The 27,236-nt window shown below is 40.0% G+C and overlaps 1 protein-coding gene across 1 annotated transcript; it reads right to left on the reverse strand.

Moving 5' to 3' along the window:
- Positions 1 to 787: 787 nt before the first annotated feature.
- uvrag (UV radiation resistance associated gene) lies at positions 788 to 27,157 on the reverse strand. The gene is made up of 15 exons (XM_085936042.1): positions 26,836 to 27,157; positions 25,171 to 25,288; positions 24,994 to 25,028; positions 24,044 to 24,205; positions 23,821 to 23,895; positions 23,653 to 23,738; positions 21,926 to 22,031; positions 19,459 to 19,585; positions 16,630 to 16,714; positions 15,512 to 15,599; positions 15,215 to 15,275; positions 13,922 to 14,087; positions 10,839 to 10,914; positions 4,943 to 5,034; positions 788 to 2,847 (listed from the first exon to the last, which is right to left on the reverse strand). Exons 1-15 carry the CDS (start codon positions 26,938 to 26,940, stop codon positions 2,055 to 2,057), a joined length of 2,175 nt encoding a protein of 724 aa, XP_085792168.1. The 5' UTR covers positions 26,941 to 27,157; the 3' UTR covers positions 788 to 2,054.
- Positions 27,158 to 27,236: the final 79 nt, after the last annotated feature.

Genomic DNA, 27,236 nt, shown 5'->3' on the forward strand with positions numbered 1-27,236 from the left:
TTTTTATTGCTGCAACACTATTGAGGTGACTGGGATTTTATCCAAATAGTCCAGTTTAGGAGATGGTTTCCACAGCTGAGCCAAGATCCAGCTCACTGTCGACCGTCCAAGTGGTGATCCAGAGCGAGCCAAGATGAGTGGAAACATCCAGGTCTGGACTTTTGACTGGACACTCGAGCTGTGGAATCTCCCTCACCCCTTGTAACTTTTTTTTCCCGAGACACCTTTTTAATCCAGCTATGAAGCTTGTTGCCGCTGTATGAGGTCCCAACTTGCTAATGAATGACAAACTACTTCGGAGCTCTGTGTTGACATTAAACCAAAGTTGGGTGCTCGCCAAGGCTCATGCTTGACTCTAGAGTACTTTTGTCCCCGCCCATGCGATATAAGATATGAAGTGATTAGATAAAAAATTAAAATACAATTGAAAATGACATTTCTATTGACACCATCTTGAAGCACATTGCTTGAAGAAGAAGAAATTGTTGCATAGTAAGGTTGCGATTAGAGCAGTGAAAACAAATTTTGCATCATTTATTACCTTAGTTTGAACTCTCTCAAGAACTTTCATAACTTCACTCGGTCATTCAGAGCAATAATGCACCGTGGTAAAAGTGTGAGCATGTCCCCCAGCAATAATTTAGGAGCATGTCAAGAACAAAAACTTCTCGGATAATATTAAACTGAGCTGGATGGGGGAGAATGTTTGGGACAAAAATGACCAGTCAAGTAAAAAAAAATAAAAAATACACAAATAAGTAGATTACAAAAAAAAAAAAGAAGCATACACGAATGGACTGCAAGTCTTTAATAACAAAAAGAAACCCATACAAAAGTATATGTACATGGTTACTTATTCAAATATCTTGCAGTATATGGAAATGATCTTAATACGGTTTCATCTTGTCAATTTATATACAATAACTATCCATTCGGACAGGACTCGAGCAGAAATGAAACGTGGGTTGCCAGCCAAAGAACTTTACACTGCGGCTGTCCACAATCAGGACCAACACAAATTGGTTGAGATATAATTTAACAATATACATTGCTTTTAATTTAAGGGCTATAACACAATTTATTTTGGGGAGAGGAAAAAATAACATAAATAGATATTCTTTCTGAACACCAGTGCAAGAAAGTATTCAGATCACTGAGATGAAATCCCAGACGAATGAATTGAGATATTTTATATCACACTTGTAATATCATGAGTGCGATATTACAACCAATTACGGACATGTTTAATCACAACATTTAATGTCTACTAAATATGAATCAGTGTAATTTCATTCATGTCAAGACAGGGGGAAGGATGACATTTAAAAAAAAAAGACAATCATGATGGTCCAGTGAGGTCATCAGGCGGGCAGGTTGCCATGTCTTTGCACTTTTGTTGTTGCCGCAACTGGTTGAATATGTAAATATCAAATTTCACGTAATTTACCACATTCCTAAAGATTGATTAGCGATTATTGATTATTATGCCGATCAAGTCCACATGATTGACCGCATTTTTTTTTCTTCAATAGATTACTAGCGGACACAGTTGACTGAGATCAACAATGTGTTATGTGCCAATGAATTGAGCAGAGCGATAACTATGAAGCATGCAAAAACTTGCCTGTTGGAGGACAAACCTGAGGTATGTTAGTATGATAAGCAGATTGTGACAGTCTGCAGTTGCATCTTCTAAGACATGATTATAGGTTACATGATGAGTGAATGGTTCTTGTTTAGAAGATGGGAATGGTGTCGTTTATACAAAACACTATTATTTTCTGAATAAAAACAATAATGAATTATCAGTATTATTGGATCCATTAATGCCAGCTGATTAAAAAAAAAAAAAAAGCCAGCTTTCCCAATACTTGCACTGCATTTTATTTGAAAATATGCTATGGATTTTTTTGATACTGTAATAAGTGCAAATTGGTCGTTAATCTAGAATAGCTCCACTGATCTCCTCTCACTCATCCCCGCCTCAGTGCCGACCAAAATCCTTGTGCAAGTCTATTTCTCATACATCTGCCTTTCTTCTCCAGTCATCCGTCTCACTTGTCTGAGTTTTTACGCGGTCGACGGAAGCTGGACATATTCTCATTCAGTGCGTAGATACGTCTGGAGAACTCCTCAAAGCCAGCCACATCCAGCTCCCCCAGCACCTGCTCATCACATTCCACAGCTACCGCTTGGTCCACAGGGATGCAGCGGTAGTCTTCCATGGTGGTTTCCTCGGCGAGCTCCAAGCCTACTCGTAGTCCCATTCCCAGGGCCAGGTTGGTGGCCTCGGTGCCCATGATCTCCTCGGCTCGCTCCACTGAGCAGCACGCACCGGGACCTGGAGTCGGGCCTGTCGCCAAAGAGCCGTTCATGACACCTGTGTGCTGGCTTGCGGGATTCTCGCCAGTGTCTTCCAGTGTAGAAGAGCTGCAGGGCTTTTGCTCTTCAGTCTCATCTTTGTGGACATCTTTACAAGTGCTGCTGTGTATCTCCGCCTCAGCGGTTGCACCTCCATCCTGCCCAATCTCTTTTTCCCCCTCTTTAGCTTCGATGCTCTCCGTGATGTCAAGCGAGGCCATATTGGCATCCAGAGAGGAAGACAAGAGTTTCGGCGAAGATGATTGCACTGTTTGGCTTACTATGGTGGTCGGCGCCTCCCCCGCGGCCACGGGATAACTGGGCGGAGGTTTTGTTTTGTATTTGTCAGCCTCAGAGCTCGCTCTCTTCCTCAGGCCCCGATCCGGGGAGCTGGTGTGGCACGGCTTGGCCACGTCCGAGGCGGTAGGCACGCCGAGGTGAGACTTGGCTGGCATTGGTATGGAGCTGGAAACGTGGTGTCGGTCACTGTGGATGAAGGAAACACACTAACTCAGCAATCGTGGTCAAAATTTCGAGATGCCCAGATAGAGACGGTAAATTGGGTTCTGTTTCTGATCCAGGGTAGTGACAGCTGCGTCTCTTTGGAAATCACTCCGCTTCCCTACATTTGTGAGCCTGCACTTTTGCTGTCATCCACAAGTGCACAGCAGGCACTCGCCCAAGTATGCCAGACATTTTCCGCTGTAACAGATAACAGACCCACAATATGAAACAGCCCACCTCACCCGAGTAGCGAAGCCATAAATTAACTTAAATGGGCCCTCCCTTTTCTGATAGGCATGGCCATTTATAATACACCAGGCTCTTTATTTGGACCATTCTGCTAGCTCTTAAGTGAGTTCAAAGGTCAAAAAGATTCTCTTTGTGATCTCAGAAGATTCATGTTGGCTACTGAATTGCCTTACTGTTTTCATTTAGGAATGTCCCACATAAATTGAAGGCCCCCTTTTTTTTTTTTTAAAGAATATTGGAGCACATGTTGAGTGTGTACTTGTTTGATGGATGGTTTCACCATCAAGCATATGGCAGACGATTTTAAAAAGGACCCTGACAGTGACCTTGAAATCCTGCTTAAGAGAGTGCGGACATGCAGGACAATTTTGAAGAAGCGTACAAATGCCTTTCCACTTCTATGAGTAACTTGTCATACATCACAATGCCTTGGATGGGAAACGATTGCAGTCGTTCAGCCTCCGCTGGACTTTTCATTTTGGCCCTCCTACAGTTTTGCTTACTAATAAAGAACAGCAACGAAAACAACTTTCTTTGCTGAAGTTAAAAAATATAAATAAAATAAATAAAAGCACTGACAATAAGAGAAGTTGAAAGGCATCCCATTCCCTTATCTGGCTTTTCAAATCGTATCATGCATTCATTTTAACCAAGACCATTTCAATCAAATTCCGTGGAAAGGAATGAGGACAGATGTCACATGGAGTCAGATATTGTTTAGAGAATGGAGAAATGTATTTCAGAGTCAGTCAGTTATGAAAATGTAATCGAAATTTGTTGTCATGGCAAGGTAAGTGGCTGAGTTTATTAAATTAACTAATTTTTATTTTAGAAACAGTCTAAATCAACCTCACTGCAGTGTATAAGCACAACCAGGATTTCTTTGCCAAGATCATCAACCTAAAAACTGATAGCCTGAACCAGAAATAGTCCTCACGTTCAACATGTTTGCCCTCCCTCATATCTCGCATATTTGTAAAAAAATAAATAAATAAATAAAAAGAATTAAAGACCTTTGCATGATCCACTTCCTTCTAAAGAACCAAGGTTTTGGTCCAAAGCAAGCAATGGAAGATACGACTTTGTTGTTGTTTAAAGAAATCCCAAAGTAACTTTGAGATAAAACATGAATAAAAATGTGACATGAGCAAATTTGTGTCCAATTTAGATATATTATAGTTCATTAGGGAGGTTTTAAAGTTCTTGGAAAACATTTTTAATTGCATTTTTATCAGGGCGCCGGAGTAGCTGAACTTTGCTTTGAGTTCTAGTGTGCAAGACTCGGGGCCTGCAAGCCATGTTAGTAGCTTCATCAGAGTAGCGCTAGGCCAGTGTGAAAGCTTTTTAATGGCCAACATGTGTTTATTGCACCAGGAGGAGAATGTCTTGATTGAGCATTTGACATGGGAATTAGTATTGAGTTTTGTTCCTGTTCTCTCACACATGCACACATGCACGCATACACACACACACACACACACACCAAATAAGATGCATGCTTTGATCCCATCTAACTTTGGGCTCTTCCACTTCCCATTAGGAGGTAATCAGAGGAAGGGCCATTTTGAGAGCACCAACTTTTGATGGATTCTCTTCTTACAAAACAAAAGATTATTCAATTAATGTGTGTAATACACTTTTGAGGTCTCTGGAAGGGAAGCGGAGATGAAAGACAGCTTTGTGCTCAAAAGAGCAAACAAAATGAAGATAGAAACAGCATGGATGCAGTCAAGCATCTCACATATTTGTAAAGACAAATAGAGTGAATAAAAATTCACAGAAAAGGTCAAAGGGGGGAAAAAGATGATGACGGCTTTCTTTGTCTTACCATCGGACAAGCAAGCCATGTTCCAGAAAGTTCTTCAGGTTGGGTAGTGTTTGCTGTAGGTCTGGGGTGGTCAAGCCATGTTGATATCTCAGCTGCAAGAAAAAAATAAATAAAAATTAACCACAACACACACCACTGTGTTCTGACATTATCTCCCACTCGACACATTCCTTCACCTTGACACGGTTCTTCGCTTTACATCAGGCTATACCTTAACTGATATGAGGTAATGAGTAAGGTGTAAGGAGACACTGGGTGGCAAGAAAAAACAAATACACTGCTTTCAAAAGAAAGAAAAAAAGTCACCAGTGAGCCGCAGTCCCGGTGTCACAATCACCAACACTTGACAATCAAGCCGACACTTGCCCAGTTTATTTGCTCGATACTACAGAGCAGGATAAGCGCATCATGTCACACATTTGGAATAAATCCAAAGGCCCACACATGATACTCTTCCAGCTGACATGTGTTCTTTTCACTCAGGTGCCATAGCAACACCTCTTCTCTTTACATCCACACTACAATATCGATTGATGCTATTTAATAGGTTGCTGATGGTGGGAACATTTTTTTTTTTTTTTTTTATAATTTATCTGGGTCTCATTTTATAACCAAAATTGTGGATTATTTTATTTTTAATTATTATTTAGTATTTATTATTTATTTGTCAAATTAAATTGATTAAATAATGATTTTTGACAATTTGACGTTGGAATAATACCAAGTTTTTCAAATCTGTAGCACATTTGGGTGTTAGCAGTGTCACTTAGGACACATTTCCAAAATGGCCCGAGTGTGTAGCATGTCTTCAGGGAAGGTATAACGTAGATCAAAAGAAATATGTGTCAAAGTGTAGAGGGGATCATACCCCCCCCCTCCCAAAAAAAAGCTCAGGATAATTCTACTTGAGACCCCCAGTCATTTCTAGTTTCCCTTCCATTCATTTCAGTGATGTACGCTCGAACCCTTTTCATACGAACATGTCCATATGTGCGTACGAATGCTCTTTCAAACTGCCCACAAGATTTTTTTGTAACGGGGCTAACCAGATCGCGGTGAGAAATTCCCATGTCCCATTGAGTAAAGATGTAAGGTGAGAGCTTCTAGTTGGGAAAAAGGGTGGAGTGGGGGCTCCCACTGGCTTTTTCACATGATGACATAGTGAAACAGATCCGTCCAGGACTCCTCATGGTTGATCACATCTTTGTGTCTCAACACCTTTCCTGTTTAGTTATTCAGTGAATTTCACTCACGAGCCTCCGCAACTTGTGCGGTAGGCAATCAGTCGGTATGGCCGTGAGTGTTTGAGTGAACAACGGGTCTGATTTGACTCATCGTGATTACAAAGTCGAGTAATAATACAAGAACGCTGCGGTGTATACAGAACATTCCTTACCAACCAATCTACTCAGCAGATATAAACACAAAACCAATAGTCAGCGGTCACTTTACAGTACGTGCCACCCACCCGATCTGCCCGTTGGCCACGAGCTCTGTGCTCTAAACAATAAGAGCCTGGCTTCTGCCACGTATTACCGTTTCCCTCTGTGTCGCTTTCAATCAGCCCGAGATCCAAATGTGAATGTGGGCGGGCTGAACGGAACTTTGAGGTTAATTGCTGATGATGTGGAGAAGCAGAAGGGGGCCCAGTAACAAAGCATATGCTTGCATCTTCACTTAAGATGGACCAAAGGGCAATTCCTGGGTGAGATTTTCATGTTGCATTTGATGTATCAAGAGGTTTCGACATAAGGCACCAAATCAGCTTTTGCGGGACTGCACATGTCCAATGATGATCGGTACGCCTTTGCCCACGGGGGCGTTTTAATAGTCCATAGATTTCTGAAACCCCGGGGAAGACAATCAAGAGCGCATTAGATCCAACAGCTTATAGCAAAGCCAGGTGTTCTTCCAATGACTATCCTTCTGGTAAAGGACCATGGGCTTTACCTAGACATGATATGAGCTAGTGGAAACTTTTGAATGCAATATTTCAGCAAAGATCACTGGGTTGGGCAGTACTAAGGAAACCATCTTAGATGCGGTGTCCTGATGAATATACATAGAGTAAAGCTGAAAAGTACTGAAAACCCAATTTATTTTTGTCCCGAAATCTTGAAGCAGGTTTTTTTCTAATATACGACAGTGTCATCAAACATCCATAGGTAAGGGTCACAAGGCCATACGATCTTCCTCAACAGATGAAATGTACTAAGTCTTTTGAAATGATCAACAAGCATGTAACAAGGTATATATTTAGAAAAATTCTTCTTCATTTTGTACACTGTGCCCTTTAACACCCGTTGTTCTCCCCTTTTTTTCGATGGTAATGTAACACAGGTGCGGTGTATTCATTGAGTCAAATTCAAACCAGATTGTTCAGTCGCATATCTTGTCGTTACACTTCGCAAAGTATCATATTGCCGTCAAACTCAGTCAGTAGATTTACATAATTATGAGAAAGGTTGCGTGAGAGTAATTGGAAATTCAGTAAGAGATTGTGATTGTTTTTTTGTTGTTGTTTTTCAAATTCATTGGATTTAAGCCACAATCACTCAAGGTTATTGTAACCTCAGGGTTATTGCTCTCACCAAAAAGAGACATTGGTGGTGAGAGACGGCAGCCAAGTAACCCGAAACCAACGCCGCGGCCTATGTAAAGTCACAACACTGAGGTCAACTTCCTGTTTGCAAAAATTGGCACACCACGTTGTCATCAATCCTCCATGGCAGCCCCTCTAAAGTCTTATGTCTCAATGAGGCACCCCTTTGAGAATATGCTAAATAGGTTCTTTGTAGTTTTCATTTCAAAGCATGAGCTACTACTTCTCACAGTAAGCCACTTTTTGTACTAAATCAAGTGTTTGAAAATGGAAGGGAAATATCAATTTTATATCTTGAATGCAGTGCCTGGCTGCAAACAGCAGATGATTCTGTCAATTATATTGAGATTTAAAGATCAACATGAAATTAGCCTTGAGAAGCCTTTGGAAGAGAAATATTGCGGTATACCTACAAGGGAAGACTATTTTTATGCATGTGCAGTATTTCCATAAGGCCCCTATGAAAATAGTAGAGTAAGGGAGATATATGGAGGATGTACGTATGTATGGTTTGTGGGCAGGTGCCTATCCTGGATTCATGCTAACCTCCCTGTGAATAGATAGATTATTTTTCTTTCTATATTTTGGAGCTTCATGACTGGCAGTTGCTATTAGTATTAGCAAAGAAGTCAACTGGATAAAGTTGTTCTTGTCAATTAGAGTAACATATTCGAAAAGAAGTGTGGCCAAATTCCCATGTGAAGTATTAACTGCATTTGCTTGCAATCAGATAAGGAGAGGTCCTATAATCTGCGATTAGATCTGGGGATCCAAGATCAGAAAGTTCTTCGACTCGGTTTGTTACAGGCCTTTTGATTTGTTTGCATTGAAAACAACGGCGAGATTTTCTTCTTTATTCCCAGTAGCAGCATTGAAACATATGCTAAAGCCGAAGCACATTAACATATCATGTCTTGTGTATATATACACACAGTAATGCCAAGAAGCTTCACTTTTCCTACTGAAGACACAACAAGAAAATAATGCTACTATTTTTTTACGCAATCTATAAAAGCCACAGGCTGATCCAAGTGATGGGGGAAAATTTTACAATTATATTACGTATTACCGAAAGCCTTGATGTCTGGAGAGTCTTAATTTGAGGGTAAGATGACCAAAAAGTAAATTGTGAGATGCTTTAAGATGAGTCGAAATTATACGAAAAGGAAATGTGGCCGTAACTGTCTTTGCATTTCTTTTTCCGCGCAATCTTTCTTTCTTCTCTGAAAAGTGAGCCATGAAACACAAGACTCAGCTGGACACAGAAAGGGAAACCTGGAATAGTTCAACAGTCTAGAAAAATCTTGCTAAGGCTGTCAAGCCCCACCTTTTCCTCTCAGAAGTAGTGAAAATGGTGATAAATGCTTCAGACATTCCAAGGTAGATCTCTCTTCCAGGAGTAATGCTTTGGGGATCAAATAGCACATTGTTTTGTTGTTTCCCACATACGTACCCAACGGGAGTTCCTGGGAACAAAGTCAAGCCACTTGGTAAAGGTTTCTGTCCAATTCATTGCTTATATCTGATAATACATTTGAATAGAACTGAAAACACTCCAAAGTCATTATACTACGCCATGGAGAAGATGCAAGATGAAACCAAATGTCATCAAACCAGGATGGAGGCTTAAAGACAAGGTCATAGATACCGCATGATACCTTAGACATCACTTTCAGTGATACGTTTTCCTTCTTGGTCATTTCCAAGTAACCTAACTAGGAACTCTCTCAGGCCAGCCAATAACTTCTATTTCTGCTTGTTTCCACACCCAGTAACCTCTTACTAGGCTTCCCTATGAGTAATAGCCATTTTTATAGCGCCACAATTGCCACTTTTAATTGCAGACGGCGCTCTGACGTAGGCACCGGACCACCAGCGTGGCATTGGGCCTGGATATCATGGTGTGAAATTGCCCAAAGAAGGCGGAAGACTTTCCTCAGTAGACAGAAACAAAGATGAACCCTGAGTTGACCCGCTTAGCCAGCAACAGATTTGCTGTGTTTGAATTCCCAATACTTGGCTTCCTGCGCCCGAGGCCCACATAAGATGATATATCGTGTTTAGTGACTGAGAACGGATTGTGCTCAGACCATACTGCCGAAAACCAGGATATTTTGTATAGCATCATTGTCGTCTAAGCAGCCACACATGGCTATTTCACAACAATGTAGTCAACTATTAACTGGAACAGGGAACATCGGAAGCAACCACATACCAACAAGGATAAGGTTGATGACATGACGAAATTTGTACGAGTAGAGCGATATAAATAAATTGTTAAGAGATTAACAATTAAGCAAGATCTGGCTAGAAGCAAAAACAAGTGTCTGATGGAACTTTTCCATCAAGGCTGAAACTCCACCAGAACTAGAAAACAATTAGATTCTGGCACACAGTTGAACATTATGTAAAGAAAGGACCTAAAGATCTATGGCTTCTTCATCGACTTAAAAATCTGGTGTTCAGTCGTCCTCTAAATGAATAATTCCCACCTTTCATCCTTTTGATCAAAACCATACACCATGACGTAAGCCCTCAAACAAGTCGATTTCATGAATCTTCCAACGGGGTGCCGTCAGGTTTTAACTCTTGCTGAAAGTTTCATTTGACCATTGATAGAAGGCACATGGGATTGCCTTGAGGAGGTATTGAAAAAAAAAAAAAGTAGCTCCCAGATATTAAATCTTAAGCAAGAAAATTAGTTGGGATAAATCAAAAGAGAAAATCTTTTCCGTTTGATAAACAACAACATTAATAAAGCAAAACTGAATACACAAGTATGATGGTTCAAAGGAATCTTGTCGAAAATGAGATCCAGACAGACTCACAGACTCAGCAGATCGTTTTCACCTCTATCCATAAAACCAATACAGATTCAAACTTGGGTCATTCGAAAACAGATGTCGACCATCATCTGTTACACAGGTGGGTCCACATGTGGGGATCACCATAACTTAATACCGTAACATTATGTGGGGAGCAACAGCGACATATTTTGTTAATACCATTGCTGTGTACAATGTAAACAGAGTTTTTTTTGTTTTTTTTTACTATATTTGAACTCAAGACAGATAAAATATGTCGACCGTAGCTACCTCACACAACACAAGAATTTAATTTCATTTAAAAAAAAGTTTGCTTTACTTTTCGACTACATTATGTTGTTAATCCATATCTCCGATTTTTTTTAAGTACTGTGAAGTCCCATCTTTGTCAGTCAATTGATCAAAATATTATATACAATATACTGTACGGTTAGTTTTTCATGTAACTGGACGTGTGTTGATATTTTACCTGAGCAATGTTCTTGTTGAGCAAGTAGACACCATATTCAAAATGAAACCGCTCTCCTCGGGGGTACAAAGGGAATCTGTGAATGAGAGGAGAGGGGGGGGGGGGAACAAAGATTTCAACACTTCATAAACTTTTTAGCTGATTTATTGTCTGCAAGAAAAGCCGACACCTTCAAACAAATATTTGCAAGACAGTTTTGCATTGACTATAACCAACCATTTGACATTTCACAAGGTAGGCCAATTCAGCATTACAGGATTGTTGCTCATTTGTATTGCTTGCTAATTTTTTTTACGATGAAGGATTCAAAAAGTATGTTGATCTTTGGTGGTGCAGTCGTCCAATAATTCATGTGAAAGTTTCACTTCTTATAGCCAGCAGCGTTTACGACGAAGAACCTTTGCAGATGTTTGAAGAAGCTAGCTCTGCATATATGAGCCCATTGCATTAATGCTACCCCAATACCCGGCTAAACTGAAAAATCAAACTAAAGATGGAAGAGTCCAAACAACTTGATCATTCCAACCATTTCCAACAAATAGAAGCTTTCCTATCCATATAGTGGGAAAATCCCATTGGTGCCAACCAGATGTTTCAGCCAGGCTGCACAAAGGGTGCCTCTGAAGAATATGCTGACGTTCAAAGATGGAAAACTTTGCTACCGGGAATTAAAAGCTGCAGATCGTATAAAAAAAGAAGATCTGCAAAAGTTTGACAATTTTATTTCTGACTGACCAACAAGTCTTCATATAAGGAGGCAGTGTCTTCTGGATGTCAGTTTCTTCCCTCAGGTCTTTTGTTAATCAGTGTGAGAGCAAATGGAGGCTCTTTTCCCCCTTTTTACTACGACCTGTAAGTGCCCCAGGCACTAGAAGAGTAATAAGTGGGACTTTAATAGACTCTTCTGTCTGTCATGAGATCACCCTAATAGTAGTTTAAAAATGCATAGCGAGGATTCAGATCATCCCGCTTGGTACTCAATTCATTTCTTCCACACCATTTTGAAACCTTTGATGAATTAACTCTCAAAACATTGCGACTTCACTCAAATAAAATAATTATTACTATGAAGAACCATGAGTAGATTTAAATAAAAAAATAAAAAAAAAGAGCTATGTAACATTCACAATCACTGAATGAGAGCATACTTTGTTACTACAGTTGGAACATGCATGGGAGAAATGAAAGGGAGAGTCCAGAGCGGAAATGGAAGACTTTTAATCACTGGGCCAGTGGCAGCTGCATACACAAAAGCTGTCTTTCTACATTAAACACGCTTAAATTAATGATAGTTCTGGAGGAATATTCAGAGTGGGGGGTGGGGACAGTGTGATGGCGTGTAAATTCAACAGAGAAGAGAAAATAGGTTGGAAAAATTGGTTTGTTCGTTTTAGTTGAGGACAAACGCGACTCGTCAAAAAGGAATATGACCAGATTGTATTTTGTGATTTCATTTTTGCACACAGTCTCGTTTAAAATTACTTTCGCCGTCGTGGTTCTGGACTCGTGCGATTCTCCCAGCCGAGGAACAATGAGCGATTTTCTTTTTCTAAGATTTCACAGGTTCTTCTCGTTGGCCCTATTACTCTATCTTTCAATAGTAATAATATAAATTATTAAAATGACTACTTTTATATGTGACGCTAGATCTATGCAATGTCTGGCGCTTGCTGTTTAAATGGCCCGGGCACTGTTCTCAATCAAACTCCAAACATCTGGATCGCATCTTTCCAGATCACCCCCAAGCTTTAGCTGGGCTCTGCGCTCGTACAAAAAAATGTGACCGTTAAGGTCCGCTAACTTCAGAAGATCAGCCCGAGTGCCAGACAGTCAATTTTCACATCTTATTTTCATACAATTGAAGAGTACCTTCAAACGGTGGTCTGCTCCAAAATGCCGGAGGACAACAATATTGGGTTCAAGACTCTACTTCAGACATGTTTCTATGTGAAGGCAACATTACTCTCAGAAGTCATCTAAAATAGCAAAAAAAAATCAAATAACGGGTTCCTCATGGAGTACACGCCTGCTTGCTAATCCTGCCACACTTTGAGAATCCAATCTCATGCCACCTCACTTATCTCAATCGCCTGGCTCTTTCCGACACTTTAAGCACCTGCTTTTTTTTTTTTTTTTTTTTTACATTGTTAGAGCTGGCTAGGTGCTTTCCGTCTGCCCACACATCATTTTGCAGTGAGAGCACGCCCCATGAGGGGCCCCTGGGGTCATAAATGCATACAGAGGGGTGTGGAACTTTCCCGTAGCGTTGACCCTATTCCTGCACACCATAGGGCACTCGTTGGATTGTTGTGTCTGTCAAGCAGACGGCCTACAAGTTTATTTTTTGATGCCGGATCTTGGTGTGAATATCCTGCATGGAGGAACTAGAAATGCATACAGTGAAGCGAGGGCCCCCCCATGTCACATGGGAGTTTAAAACAACTGATTCTCTCCAGCTGTTGTCATGAGCTCATCACATATACTGTGATGCTCGTTCAATCACGAACTTTGATAATGTCTCACTTTTCTCGCACACTTACTCCCAACTGTTTGTCTTATTACGGATGACAGATGTAGATGGAGAAGTGTCAATGGTTATCTGTAAGGTTTTGATTAATTTAAAAGGTTTTATGGGGGGGGGGTAGGTACTTTTATATTGAATTTTTGAAAAACAGACAAATGTGTAACCTGTACTTAAATTATATATTGTTAATAAAATACATGTATAGTTCAGGAACATGGTGTGATAAACCAAAGGGTGCATTCATACAAGGGGAAATTCTAGTCGTAAATTGTAAATGTTCACTTACTGAAAGGAGTAAAAAAAAAAAAAAAAAAAAAGTCAGTACAGACACATGAAAATGTTCTTCCCGGAGGGTAAAGTATTGTGTATAATATTCGTTGCCTTGATGGTTGGTTACTAGAGCAAAACAAGTATAAATAATAATTTAAATACATGCTATGTGTATGAGGACATTTTCTAACTTCCATTTTGACTGCAAGCTCAATTTTTTTAAACAAAATAGATTTTTTTTAATAAAGTGGTGATCTTTCATAAAAGGTAAACTCTTTCATTTACTTACTCTCTTTCTTTTTCAGTAAGTCTGTCAGTGATGGTGTCTCTGATGGAGGAGCGTGAACCCTTGTGGATGACCGGATACCTAAGAGGGATCTGCAGGAAGCACGAGATCATCAGGACCAAGTGTGCCGTATAGCCCAGAGCAACTGCCAAACTCCCATCATCCTTTGCTGCAGGAAAAACACAGTAATAATGCATTCAATTGAGATGCTTTCTTGAAAAGAAAAATTCTAGAAAAAATAAAAAAAAAATGCTGAAAATAAATTGCTTTGCTTTAAGAGACACCCCCAAAAAGTCTGAATTGAGTGCATTTATGGAGTGCTAAACATTAAGATGAATATTGGGTCAGCTGACAGACAATTAGCCATGGGCAAATCTTAAGGGTGCAACAAGAGACTGACTGACCTTGTCAAGGTGAGTTAACAAAGAAAGCTTAGTTGAATGTTCGGAAGTGATGTGCCTTCATGCAGAATGGCTGTGACGGCCAGCGGGATTGACCCTGACCCCGGGTTCTAACGTGGAACATCCACCCCCGTAGGCCAGTATAAACTGGCTAACAATTCTGGACTTGGTGTGGCTCTCTCTGGGGCAGACCTCACACATTTGAGGTCAAGAGGTAAAATGGAGTTCAATGCGTCTTCATGCATGTTGCAAGAATTCTGCAAGGCTTATTGTTTCAATTTGGATAAAGGACAGAGAGGATAATTGATGATTAATTAACCACTAAATAATAAACGATATTTTTTAAACATAAATAATAAATGAAGGTTCTAAACTTCTGTTTCAAACCCAGCAGATGAATTTGTGAACAACCAGAAGTGTGACCGCAACCATTACATGAATTACAATTTCTGCTCTTCCACAAATGTGCTTCTTTTTAAAAAAAAAAACTTTTGCAGTTTATCTGTTTGCCAACCATAATCTTTCATTTTCGACCCCAAAGTCGTCATTGCAGATAAGACCACCGTTTCTACCCCGCCTCTAACTCACTGTGTAATGCTCACTACCGCCACCTATAGCTCAGTGAATAGACAGACGACTAAGTTTCTCGTTGAAGGATGCACTTAAGCATATCGAAACTGCATATCACCAGCTGAACGTTTTTTTTTCTGTGTGCTTTAAACAATGTCTGTAGGACGGTCAGTCGAAATTATTACATCTTGAATAATGCTGCCTCCATATTTTATATCTACATTAAAGTCTGCATGGTAGCCAAGATAAAATATTTGTTCAGCATGCCTTCCTGCAGCTCATCCAAGTGAAACCACGAAACACATGCTGGTAGACAATAAATTACCTTGAAAGTCTTCCGAATTTGGCAGCTTCACTCCGCAGATAACATAATCTGACGGGTTTGCCTGTGGAATGAAATAACAATTTGATTTTAAAAGACAATTTACCAGGCCTGCAATATTTCAAGTATTGAAATTATATTAAAATGGAAGTTCCTTAACACAAAGCATGGAACGATATATTTGCAGTAGTGGAAAACAAAAAAAAGTCAACCGTAGCGTAACCACGTGAGCTGTTTTGTTTTCTGTAAATTGTGAATTGTGACGACCGCACTTATTGAACAACGGCTTTGTACACTCACCACATCGATGGGATAAATGTAGGAAAGCTCCGAGAGAAGCTGGCGGCAGCGAAACGTGAGTTGAGCATTGAACTTCAGGAACTGCTCTCTGGGGGAGACAGCAACCCACATAGTGACAATTTCTTAATTTAAAGTATTAATGCAACTTAACTAGAGATACTGCAACTCTGTTTTGAGCTGTTTAAAATGTATAGAGAGTCATAGGAAGAGACGGACTACAGTGTCGTGGTTTCATCTGAAATCACTCAAACTGTCCAATGGGCTTTGCCTTATCTAATCATTTAAGCCAAGATGCATGACCTTCACAAATCACTGTCCGTGAACATGCAAGCATGTTTCCCACATACGTGCTTGTCAAGTCTGCTCTTTCAAAGCTTTCAGATACCACACCAGTAGTTTGTTCAAAAAATCTTGAAAAAACTTTTGTGTTTCACAACAATTACAAATAGATATGCAGAGTCACACATTTGTTTAAATTAAAGAGAAATCATTTTACCCCATATTGAGATCTTAATTGTGCTTTAAAAAAAAAAAAAAAAAGACGTGAAAAATTCACTGTTGTTCCAGTCATACACTTCTTTTTTTTTTTTTTCTGCAGTGGGGAATTAAACCACCCAGAGTGATGTGGTAAGAATAATCTATAATGACATCTTTATGTGAAAGTAAAATGCACTGGCAAGAAGACACAGGGCCTCCACGTTGTGTGTGTGTGTGCAATTTTCAACAGCCATTTAAATTTGACAATCAATTAAATATGAACAACATGTACTGACTGTAGGTCCAACAAATTGATATTAGGCAGATGTAGTTAGTGTTGATGTTAATTTCATGTTTTCTGGCCTTGCCGAGGCTCTGCTTGACCACCTGGTACTTCTCAAAAGAGCAAAACTGTATCCAAAGCAGACAGCGCTCGCACATATATCCCCAGGCCAATTCAAACAATCCAAGACAATTTTTTTTTAACAACATGCAAACTCTGAATTGAGAACAAATGTGAAATTCCTGATACAAAAACACCTCTTTGTCTAACATTTGGTATGCTGCAGTCCCCATAATATTAAGTTGATGGGAGATATAATACAAATTGTATGAAAAGTAAATAACAGATACACACATACCTCTTGGCCGTACATTCCTTATGAAGCGTGGTTAAGGATTCTTTTTCGTCCTTCAGACTTTGGTGTTGAGAAGAATACACTTCCTCTAAGAAACAATATAAAGAAGAAAAAAAAAAAAGCCTTCTATTAACGGATGGATGTTTTATGTCTCGCCTTTATTGCATGGTGCAGACAACATTTCAGTGAATTCCCATAATAACAAATATTGTAACGTATTGTAGCGTAGAAATTGCAACGGTTCAAACTTGGATGGGCAAAATAAAAAAATTAAAAAAATGCAATGATTGCAGTTTTTATAACAGGGTCATCTCACCTGGAATTAAGCTTGCGCAATAACGTTTTAAAGCAGAAGCAGACTTTTTACCACAAAACTAACTCCCAGGGCCATACTGCTCTACATTGAGCTCAAACTTCCCGCAGGAACAGAGGTGGGGGAAGAGAAAAAAAAGAAAAAGAAAAGCAGTTCTTCTTCAAAGACACATAGATCAGACAGGCCGTATCTCTTATTGCACTGTTGCTTTCATGTAATTCCCAGCACTGCCAATCTCTTCTTCCATCTAGTCACCAACCTTACTGGCACGAAAAGATAAAATACACCAATATGCGTGCTGTATGCTAAGAACTAGATATGTCGTTTGTATTTTTCTTTTTTTTAAATAAATGGTAGTTAGGATCCAAACTTGACTGTGAGTGAATATTTAACAAAAAAAAGGCTGTGCCAGCTGCTGTTGAAATGATCATCATGATAATAAATCAATCAGGAAGTGCAGTAAAATCTCTTTAATACGACAACTTGGGGTCCCACGGTGCTTTTTGAAAAACTATACGGTACTGCAGTGTTGTGCAATGAGGCCTGAACTCTGCGACCTCTGCAGTAGGCAAGGTGTGGACGTACATCTGCTGCCGTTCATTCAAACGTCACGGGTGCAATTCCTAGTTCGTGCGCCAATATCCAGCAACTGCTGGCCCCCGAACCCGCAGAAAAGAAAAAAGAAATGGCTGAGTTCGAAAATGTATCCAACATAAAAGCTGATGCCCAACATCTCCAGTCCACTCAGCCTCTGATAGAAGAACCCGAATGTTTTTTAGCTTTAAGAAAAGACCATTTCTGATTTTTTTTTTTTATTCTTGGTTTTAATATTGCTGATTTACAAAACTAACCAACACTTTAAATACCACACAACGATCATTTATTGGCCTAATTTATGCCAAAGAAAGGAAATTAGAGGCGTGTGACCCCAAACAACCGCACGTTCTTGCATTTTAAATTCCCATATGTGAAAAGGAAGGAACGATTCTCTCTCTCTCACACAAGCTTTCTATAATGATTTTTTTTTTTCGGTGAGTAAAATATGCAGTGGCCCTCATACATTGGCAGAAGTCTGAATGTCAAGTAAATGATCAGGAGTCCGTTTCAGCAAGTGGATTACCAGGCACCGAGTGGGCTGTTAAAACTGTCAGGATAATACAAACTGCTCAAGTTTTGAGTTTATTATGCTAACAATGTTGAAAAAAAAGAAAAGAGGGATCACATTTAACAAGCATCAGCGAATCCGCAGCAATGTATTCTCACTAAAACGCTCAACTCATCTTTATCTGCTACTGTAGTTCTCATGCAAGGCATGCAACACACACACACGCATGCAGAATCTTTAGATGTTTGGCTTTTCCAAGACATTTGTTTTGAAAGAGGCCAGCTTTCTGGGTGTTAGAATTATTTGCTAATGGGCCCTTTAGCTACGTGAAAAATGTGAAGACCACACGGCCAGGTACGGATGAAATTACGGTGAGGTTAACAATCCAGTCTGGATGCCCGCTAGGGATTTTGTTCATAACGCTAACAACGTGTAAAACTGTCCATAAAACGCACAAATCTGAATCTAATTAGCTTTGTAATGTGTTAAGATTTACAAATTAAACATGTGGTTTTTAATTGAATTCTTAATTACACAAAATCATTCACCAAACTTGGTGATTGTCTTGGTGATGCTCCGAGGTTTTTATTTGATCATTATGAAATGTTGGATGATTAGATCATTTTGCTCAATTCTTTAAATATTTAAACATTAGTTTCACACTGATTTATGAGCAGATTTTCACTCCACCTCCTCGTTTCTTTACTGTCCAGTCAAAGATAAACCAAGAATGAGATGAAAGCGCTGAGCTCTCATGGCTGTAAACAAAGCGATAACGATAAAGAAAAAAGAAAAAAAAACGGTTAACGACGAGGATGTTAAGTACAAAGGAGACTTCTCAGAGTGAATTTTTGTCTCTCTTAATTTTTTTTGCATATATGTAGAGACGTCACGCTCGTTCCAAACAAACTAGGCAAAAGTACACCTGTGTAGGAAATGAACAGGAACCACGCTGACATATTTAATAATGGTTGTAAAATCGAAGCTTGAGTGCTGCAAGCGATTCCCCAAAAATACCTTAGTGCGAGCATACCTGTGTACACCTGCACAAGTATTTTGGTTGTGCTCACCAAATGAAGCCCGGTGAGCCATTAGCCTTCCATCCCAAATGAACATCAACAATATCTGTAAAGCACTTTTTAGCTCGTATAAGAAAAAATCCGCAGACATGGCAGGGTTGAGTAGCCCCTGGCACAGAATGCCTAAATCACAGGTATGAAAGGATATATTAGATTAAGTGTGTAAAATGGGTTTTCACATTCCATTCATTGTAACCTTCTTTTTTTTTGGTGCGTCTGACTTGAGCTTGACTCTAATTAGTTTCACATTTTGAATTGGATTTTTATTTACATCCTAAGAAGACAATGTTTTGATTGCTATTTGGGAACATTTGAAAACTGTCTGTACATCTTACCTTTCTTCTGAAGCTGTCCCGTGTCCTTCTGCCGCACATCTATTTCTCTGCCAAGGGCCTTCCTCTGCCGCTGCAGTTCACTATGAAGAACAGCTAAACGTAGCTGCATGCACTCCCGCTCTTTTTTCTGCACAGAACAAAAGCAGCATAAAAAAATGGATGACAGCAATTTGTGTATTTAAAACCTTGCTGTCCTTGACTGGCAAACTATGTGACCTGCATGTATCATGGTTAAATTGACTGTCACATCCATAGTCAACACTGACTAAGCAAAGGACCTCATCTCCCCCTTGTGTAATTGAATGTGCATTGCAGAGACAGGAAACAGGCGGATGTGATTTAACTCCTTCCCAAATCCAAACACAGAAATGCTAAGAAATGTGCTCAAATTTATGACTCAAGTGCAATGCAATGTTTTGTTTTGTTTTGACTTCAAAAGTACTTTATTTCATACAAGCAATGATGGAACTAGGCACTACCGCTGATTTAAATTCTAAGATGTCACATAAAATCATTTTATTGTCTTTTTTTTTTTTTTAAGATATAGACTGACGTGCAAGCAATGTTGGGATGAAAGACTGGAGCTTGTTTTTGATCCAGTTGCCAAACCAGGCTATAACCCCCACACATCTTCTTAGATAGGGATCGTACCCTGATCGGACAAAGATTACGCTTCTTCCTCAGAAATGCGGAAAACATGACAGTTACGAGTTAAAAAAAAAATTGCAGAGAAAAGACTGATAGAGCCTCCATCCTGAAATATGTGTAGGACACAATTGACGGGTCACGCACGTTAACAGTAAGCCGGCACTTGTGCCTGTGATTCCTACTGAACATCAAACAGTAATAGGTCAGCTGTGTAAATACACAGCGGGCGTGTTATAACCCAAGAGATTAATGGCAGAGGGTGGGTGATAAGGTGAAAGGGCCATGGCGCTGAAGGTTGGTGGCCGCCACTCTGTCCGACTTTGATCTGGGCTCTTTCTATGATGCTCATAGTGCAGAATGAAGCTCTACAAAGCAAAGTGGAGGGGGGGGGGGGGGGGGACCTTAGAAGAGCAACACAATGCTGTACTCATTCCAAGCTGGTGGGCTTTGACCAAACGGTAGAAAACAAGGATTATGTGATTTATTAGCTGATGTGAGCTTTGAATGGGGGTTTGAAGGAATGTTTCAATAAGCAGGAAATATCAGAGACAAGATTATGAAAGGGTATCTTTGTGACAAAAGATCGGGACCTCCATGTTGTGGTACGGCTAAGCAGAGCCATTGTGTGCTACGGCTTTAATAAGTACTTGAAAGGAAAAGAATGGGTGTTATTAAAAAGAGTGTGATGGAAAATGAGTGCAACAGAGAAATTCGAAGCATTTACTTTCTGAAAAGAAAACAACGGTATCATACGAGTAGTGTACCTTAAAGCTCCCCTACTTTAAGCCGTGACTTCATCCCGCAGCTTCCTGCGTCTTAAACAATGATATGGCTCATTTGCCAGATTTCCATGGAATGTTACATTGTTGTTTCTACTTAGGTACTTTTTAACCCCGTTTTGAAGAGGTAACTGTAAAACGGACGCCTCGGGAATAATTGAATACGCTTTTAGTCATCGTTACGGCACCACTAATGATGTGATCATCATAAAATATGCTCACTAGAAAATTCTCCATCATTTAATCACCCTCTTAGGTATATTGCCCCTTTGGAAGGTCATTAAGATGGGGATGGGAGGGGGTTAGGGTATATGCTCCACTAAAGAACGCTGAGCAAACAGCCCAGGTTGCCAGCTCAGCAACTAGCACCCCATTTGAAGACACAGCAAGTGAGACATATAATGGTGCAGCTCAAAGTCTACCTGAAGGATAAAAAAGACAAAAAAGGTGTCACTGCCTAGGGCAGAGGATGCTTCTGAAGGCAGTATTTACAATAAACAATGTCAAAGCTGGGATCAGAGCTTGGCTTGCACAGCTGTGTGGCTACTAATTCCAAAAAATATTGGATATGCTTTCTCGCGTTTGCTTTGTATCTCACGACACAAGGGAAGGGAGGGGAGGAGGGGGATATCAACAATGGATCCATTTTGACAGATGGGCTATTTCTCCTTCTACGCCGCTGAGTTAAGCAGCCAAAACGAAAGGAAACAATAACTGCTCGTTGAGTGTGTGAAATTACATCTCGTATTAGTTTGGGTGATAGAAGCTCTTAAACCCCCGGTTGAGCTTTTAGTACAACAGACTCGGCCGACGCTTATTAGTTCAAAAGGCGGATAGGCGCCTTATCGCTGATCGCAGCAATTACGAAGCCTCTACTAACATTGCAACCCCCGACTCGCGCCTTTAGATACTTTCTGAAAAGAAATGTGAAATTCAAGTTATCATACTCATGATCAAGCAATTTACAAATTGAGGGAAACTGAAAATAAGCAATTTAAGTTAAGCAATCAAATTCATTGTTGGCATGTGACGGCTCTTACCCGCACTGTACATGTTGCTGTTGTTCTCAACTTCTCCTCAATCTCCTTCCCAATTTTCTGCACTGTCACTTGGGTCTGTTTGATGGCTCTTTGGGCTGTGTGGAGCCTACAGTAAGACACCAAAAAAAAAAAAATCAAGGTCATTGTGTCATCAAACTATTATTAATATTGTCTCTCTCCTGCAGCTACGCCAGAAAAAAAGTCAAATAATTTCATATTTTTGCCCAGGCTTTTTTTAAATCTCTCTGAGGTGACAGTGACGACAGCTGACGATAGCGGTTTGGAACATCGGGGCAAATCTGTTTTGACAGCTTGATGTGTTTAGGTGATTGCGACTGGCGAATCTGATATGGCCTTCTCCCCACAGGTGAGAACAGTTATCTGCTCTCTTCTTTTCACGCATGTCAGCCCCCATCGTTCCTTGTTGCCTTTCTTTCGCCTGCCGCTCAGTCAAAGTAGCGAAACCTCTCAACCAGACTGAGTGTCCGGAGCGTGTTCTCACTAACCATGGTAACTTTCTTTTTCCAACACAAGCAACTAGTATATGAGAAAAAAAAAAAAAAGGGGGGGGGGGGTTTACAGGAAGTTATGACTATGGCTGTGCCCTCGACCCTTGAAGACGATAATCATCGTCAAAACAAAAACATTTGTTCCTTTGACAGTGACATTTGATACAACAGGGTGTCAGATAAAACCTACGTTGTGTTATAAGGCACACGTGGACAAAAAATGTTGGCATCCCCTGTTCATAAAAGAAAAACCCAGAAATTTCACAAATCCGACAAAAGCAATCATAAATATTTACACTGGACTAATATGATCTTTGTGCTCATACACCTGTGTTTGTTTTGAAACTGGGAAAAAGTGCAATTATGAAGAATCTTAATCGCTTTAAGGAGCTCTGCGGCCCACGTGGCAGCAGGAGGGACAAAGATAGATCACCGTAACTGTGTTGAACCATGTGGAGTTCCCACTGGGTGCGGACGGAAGAAGAAGAGAATGATAAAGAAAGCTGGAATAACACAAGAGGCAAAAGGCAGATGTCAAATAGACTAAACTACTACTCCAAGTAATGAGGTTGCTATGATTAGTCTCCTCTCGTATAAACATAACCCATTTCTACTTCTTGATAAAAGAGTAGAGTTCAAATCGCTATAGGAAAATTCCTTTTGTTGCATTACAGGGAATATATGGGACTTATTTGAAAACCCTTCTGTGAAGATGTTAGTGGAAACTGTCCCAAATGACAGGATATTTGTTTTATTTTGGTAGAGTCTAACTAGAATCATCCAATTTGGCAGCACAAAAAAAATGTGTGTAATTAGGCTAGTGAGTAATCTAGCTATATTTACCAGAGGGAATTCCTCGGGGAAGCCCTGTGGTTACATGAAGTAGTGCTTACGTCTTATAGATAACCAAAATGACACTCATGCTTACTAACAAACTGTCTGCATGTTATTTTGAGAGCCCCTAAAATGGTGAAGCTACCAAGATACTCCACTCAACAAATCACCATCTCCCTCTAGTGGTCTTATTTTGCACAGCATCTATTTTCTTCCATTGAACTAACACACTCATTCTGCATGACTTCACCTCTGCAATTTTCCTCTATTTTTTATTTTTTTTGTATGTATAAAATAAGGGAATTGGTTTTATTTTAACCTCTAACGCCAATCAGCCCAAAAACAAACATGGCTTCCTTTTCATCCGACGGGAATGACTCTTACCTGAGCAAAGAGAAAACGCTGTAGGAATTTCGGACTGAGCTCTGGTCGACCTGAAGTAGACTATTTTTCTTCCGCTCCGAATGATCCTACGATTGAAACACGGCAGAGATTAAATGAGGTTCTAAATCAGCAAATCAAGAACTTTCAAGAAATGGATCAATACTTCACCTTATGGTCAAAGTCAGCCGCGTAGTAGCCATCGTTCAAGCCGAATATGATCTCATTTGTATTTCTGGATCGAATCTGTAAAAATAGCAACAATGCAGGTTCACAGTACAAACACATTTATTTCATGTTTGAGTTCTTGTATTTTATTTTTTTAATATAAATAAAACACAAATATCTCCCATTCATCCCACAAATAAATACTTTTTTGGGTGTGGCGACTGACCTGTTGCCCCGTGTATCTGAGGCCATCGAGATTGACCTTCCATTCTATGAGGAGCTGGAAATGTTCTTCCTGTCCTCCCCAGATCCTTACCACAAAACAAGATACTGAGGTATCCAGAAGGTCTGGTAACATACCAAAGTCCAAACTCCTCCAAGTAGGATTCTTTAGAACAAACATACATAGAGAAAAAAAAAAAAAAAAAAAAAATTCTCTTTCAAATACACAGCACAGGAAAGCCTCAAAACTAGTGAGAGTCCTCAACGGGAAGTAAAAAGTCATTGCTGAATGAAAACAGGAAGCTTTAACAGGAAACATTTCGCAAGAAAATTGATGGCGGTATTGCGACAGAATACTAAAAAAACTTTTGTCTGCATGAAATTGTTTGAGAGGAAGTTGAACAGAGAGTTGAAAGGAGTCATGACTGTCGTAATTTACATAGTGGCGTATTCCCAGGGGGGCCACTGCACTGAGCACGAGCAGCATGCGTGAAACCACCTTAGGTCAGCTCATGACTCAACAGCAAGACCGACAGCAACATGGAGAACTGACTATTGGAAGGCCTGCATTGTTTTGCACACACCAGTTTGAATAGAGAAAAAAGATGATATTGTTTTTATAGATACAGTGAATATAGATTGGACAAAAAGATTAGGGAAAAAAGTTTTTGTTTTAAAAAAAAAAAAATACTTAATGGCCGCTCACAAGTCTTCTCTGCTCTGTGAGTGATAAGCTTAAAGAGGCATGAGTTTGGGTTTTCAAACTCAGGCAATGAGGAACAAACAGTATGTTGCAAAGCTATGTTTAAAGACTGTTGCAACCAAATCAAGTAGCACAGTAGTGCTAAAAAAAAACCAAAAAAACAATGAAGGCATCTTATAATGACTAGTGACACACATTCTCATTATACCCTGAAAGCAATGGAATAAAAAAATCATAATAATCATACTCACCAGTGAGTCTCGTATGACTTCACTCTTGTAAAAATCTAAAAAGACATTAAGAAACAATAATTAAAAAGGACACACACAGCTACAAAATTTAATTCAAGCTTTTTTTGAATTATTATTATTTTGTGATTGTTTTACGAACAACCACATTCTCTCTTGCAAGGTCAAGTTAACACTGACCGCTAGATATGCGATCTCCAATACAAAGATGGAGGGTAAAGTATGTGTCCAGCAGTGGAGAACCATTCTTATTGACAATGTTTCTTGCCGCGATGCTCCGGAGGTGACGCAGTCGTCTCTGTTGGGCACACACAATCAAATAGAGCAGCATTTAAAGTTAGCTGAAAACAGAAAATCTGTGATATTTCAAAATGCAATTATAGTAGAGGATGAAAAGAATAATGATGGTTAGTTTGAAAAGATCCAATGGATTGACCGGACGAGGCAGCAATAGGGATGGAGAACTCATGGACGGAAGATGATGCCAACTAGTATTGCATAGTAAATGAGATTTGAAACACAAATGCCAATCAAGTTTCTGGCTTTGGGCAAATGGCGCACGATGTCCCTGGTGACTGCGGTTCCAGTTGCACGCCTGCAGTCATACTGAGATTAAATGGAAGTCATGGGATTCCCTATACGATTAAGAGCCTCAGACACAAAAACACCAATTGTTCCATGTGGGACTTTTAACCTCCCCTTAAAAAAATGTCAGTACGCCTGGATGAATGTGAACCCCAGGCAGAGAGAAAAGGTTATGACTGCAATGTGAAACTAGTACTGTGAAAAGGGAAACAAAGTATAATTCTGTTCATGTCTATCTCGTCATGCAAATATTCCCAAGATTATGGAAGCATTAACCAAATGTGCATTCTTCTAATATGCATCACTCATTGAACTGAATCTGTTTGACATGATTGAAAACTGAGAAATCATATTTAATGCTGCCCATGTAACTACACTAGACGTGAATAACTATTAGGGGGGGGGGGGGATCATACAGTCTGACATTGTATTTCAAATCTGAGCACCATTGTGTAAACGTGCTTTTTATGGAAACAAGCCTTCAATATGTTAATGACTGCTGCAGAGAAAATTCATTTAGCCATTAGTGTTACATTCTAAGTAGTTGATGTGACACGTTTCCTGTAATGTTAATTCTGCTCACATTCGTATATAGCAACTCAAGCAATTCAGTGAACAACTTGCCATAATATCCAATATGCAAAACTAGTATTATTTTTAATCTTTTTTTTGTGTGAGCCTCATTAAATGACTGCCTAGGTAATAGCACGTGTTTGGAACTTGCACAAGACACTTCCAAATGCAAATGAATGCAAAATAAAACGTAAACTGATTTTAGGCACATTTCAAGTTTAGTGATATTCTAGTTGGAAAACTATTCTAGTTTTCGATGTTTAAGTGCAAACAACTAGGAAGAATGTTAACCCCCAGTTTTGACATATGCCGGGGTTTTCATTGCTGTCACTTGAGAGAACGAATCGAAAGTTAACTTGCAGGAATACTGCAAGTGTTTCTCGCGTAAAAAATAAAAATAAAAAGACTTCTTGCAGTCTTTGTAAACTACCCGGGAAATCGGGAGAATATGTCGATTGCAGAAGCAATGCTTTTATAGTATTCTGCATGTCACCCAAGCTAGCAACCTGCACGCTAGCAGCTGTTAGCTTCAGGAGCTAGCCTGACAGGGCCGCCTTACTCCTCCAAGGCAGCAGTTGCAACATTCAACTCCTAAAGCACACCGAAGCCGAGACAGCTCTGTCTGGATCGCCTCCTAGTTGCGCGTTTAGGCTGCGTCAGGGCGTTTTAAACAGGCTTTGTTGTTACCTGCTGGGATGTGAGCTCTACGTGCAAGGATCGAGATGATGAAGCTCCAGAGTTGGTAACAGAGGCGGCGGAGATGGGAAGAACCCGACCAGTGATGGAGCTCATCCTCCTGTCGGCATCGAAAGCGGGGCTCCTTCCGTCAAAACATGTTTAACACCCACAGGATCCGTGTCTTAAAAGGTCAAGGCATTCGGACGAAAAACGCACGAATGCATTTTCACTCCGCAACTAACAAGCCACAACAGCTGTCAGCGAACAAACCGGGACGTAAACAAAGTACTGTACTGCAAAGGCTATTTTGCTACACTCTTCGGAAATCCGTCTCCGGTTTAGTGCTGTGACGCACACGCTTCTGATTGGCTGAAATTTACGGTCTATCGCAAAGAAACAACGCCTGAAAT

The sequence above is a fragment of the Syngnathus leptorhynchus genome, chromosome 17 (assembly GCF_054491065.1).
Source record: "Syngnathus leptorhynchus isolate UIUO chromosome 17, UIUO_Slep, whole genome shotgun sequence".
Taxonomy (NCBI): Eukaryota; Metazoa; Chordata; class Actinopteri; order Syngnathiformes; family Syngnathidae; genus Syngnathus; species Syngnathus leptorhynchus.

Bases quoted from the DNA above. Each gene is read 5' to 3' on its own strand.
- uvrag (XM_085936042.1), bottom strand. From the start codon at position 26,940: ATGAGCTCCATCACTGGTCGGGTTCTTCCCATCTCCGCCGCCTCTGTT. The intron at 25,029-25,170 runs GTCAGTGTTAAC...ATGTCTTTTTAG, and splicing joins TGGAGATCGCATATCTAGCG to ATTTTTACAAGAGTGAAGTC. The intron at 15,276-15,511 runs GTGAGTGTACAA...TTCATTCCACAG, and splicing joins ACATTTATCCCATCGATGTG to GCAAACCCGTCAGATTATGT.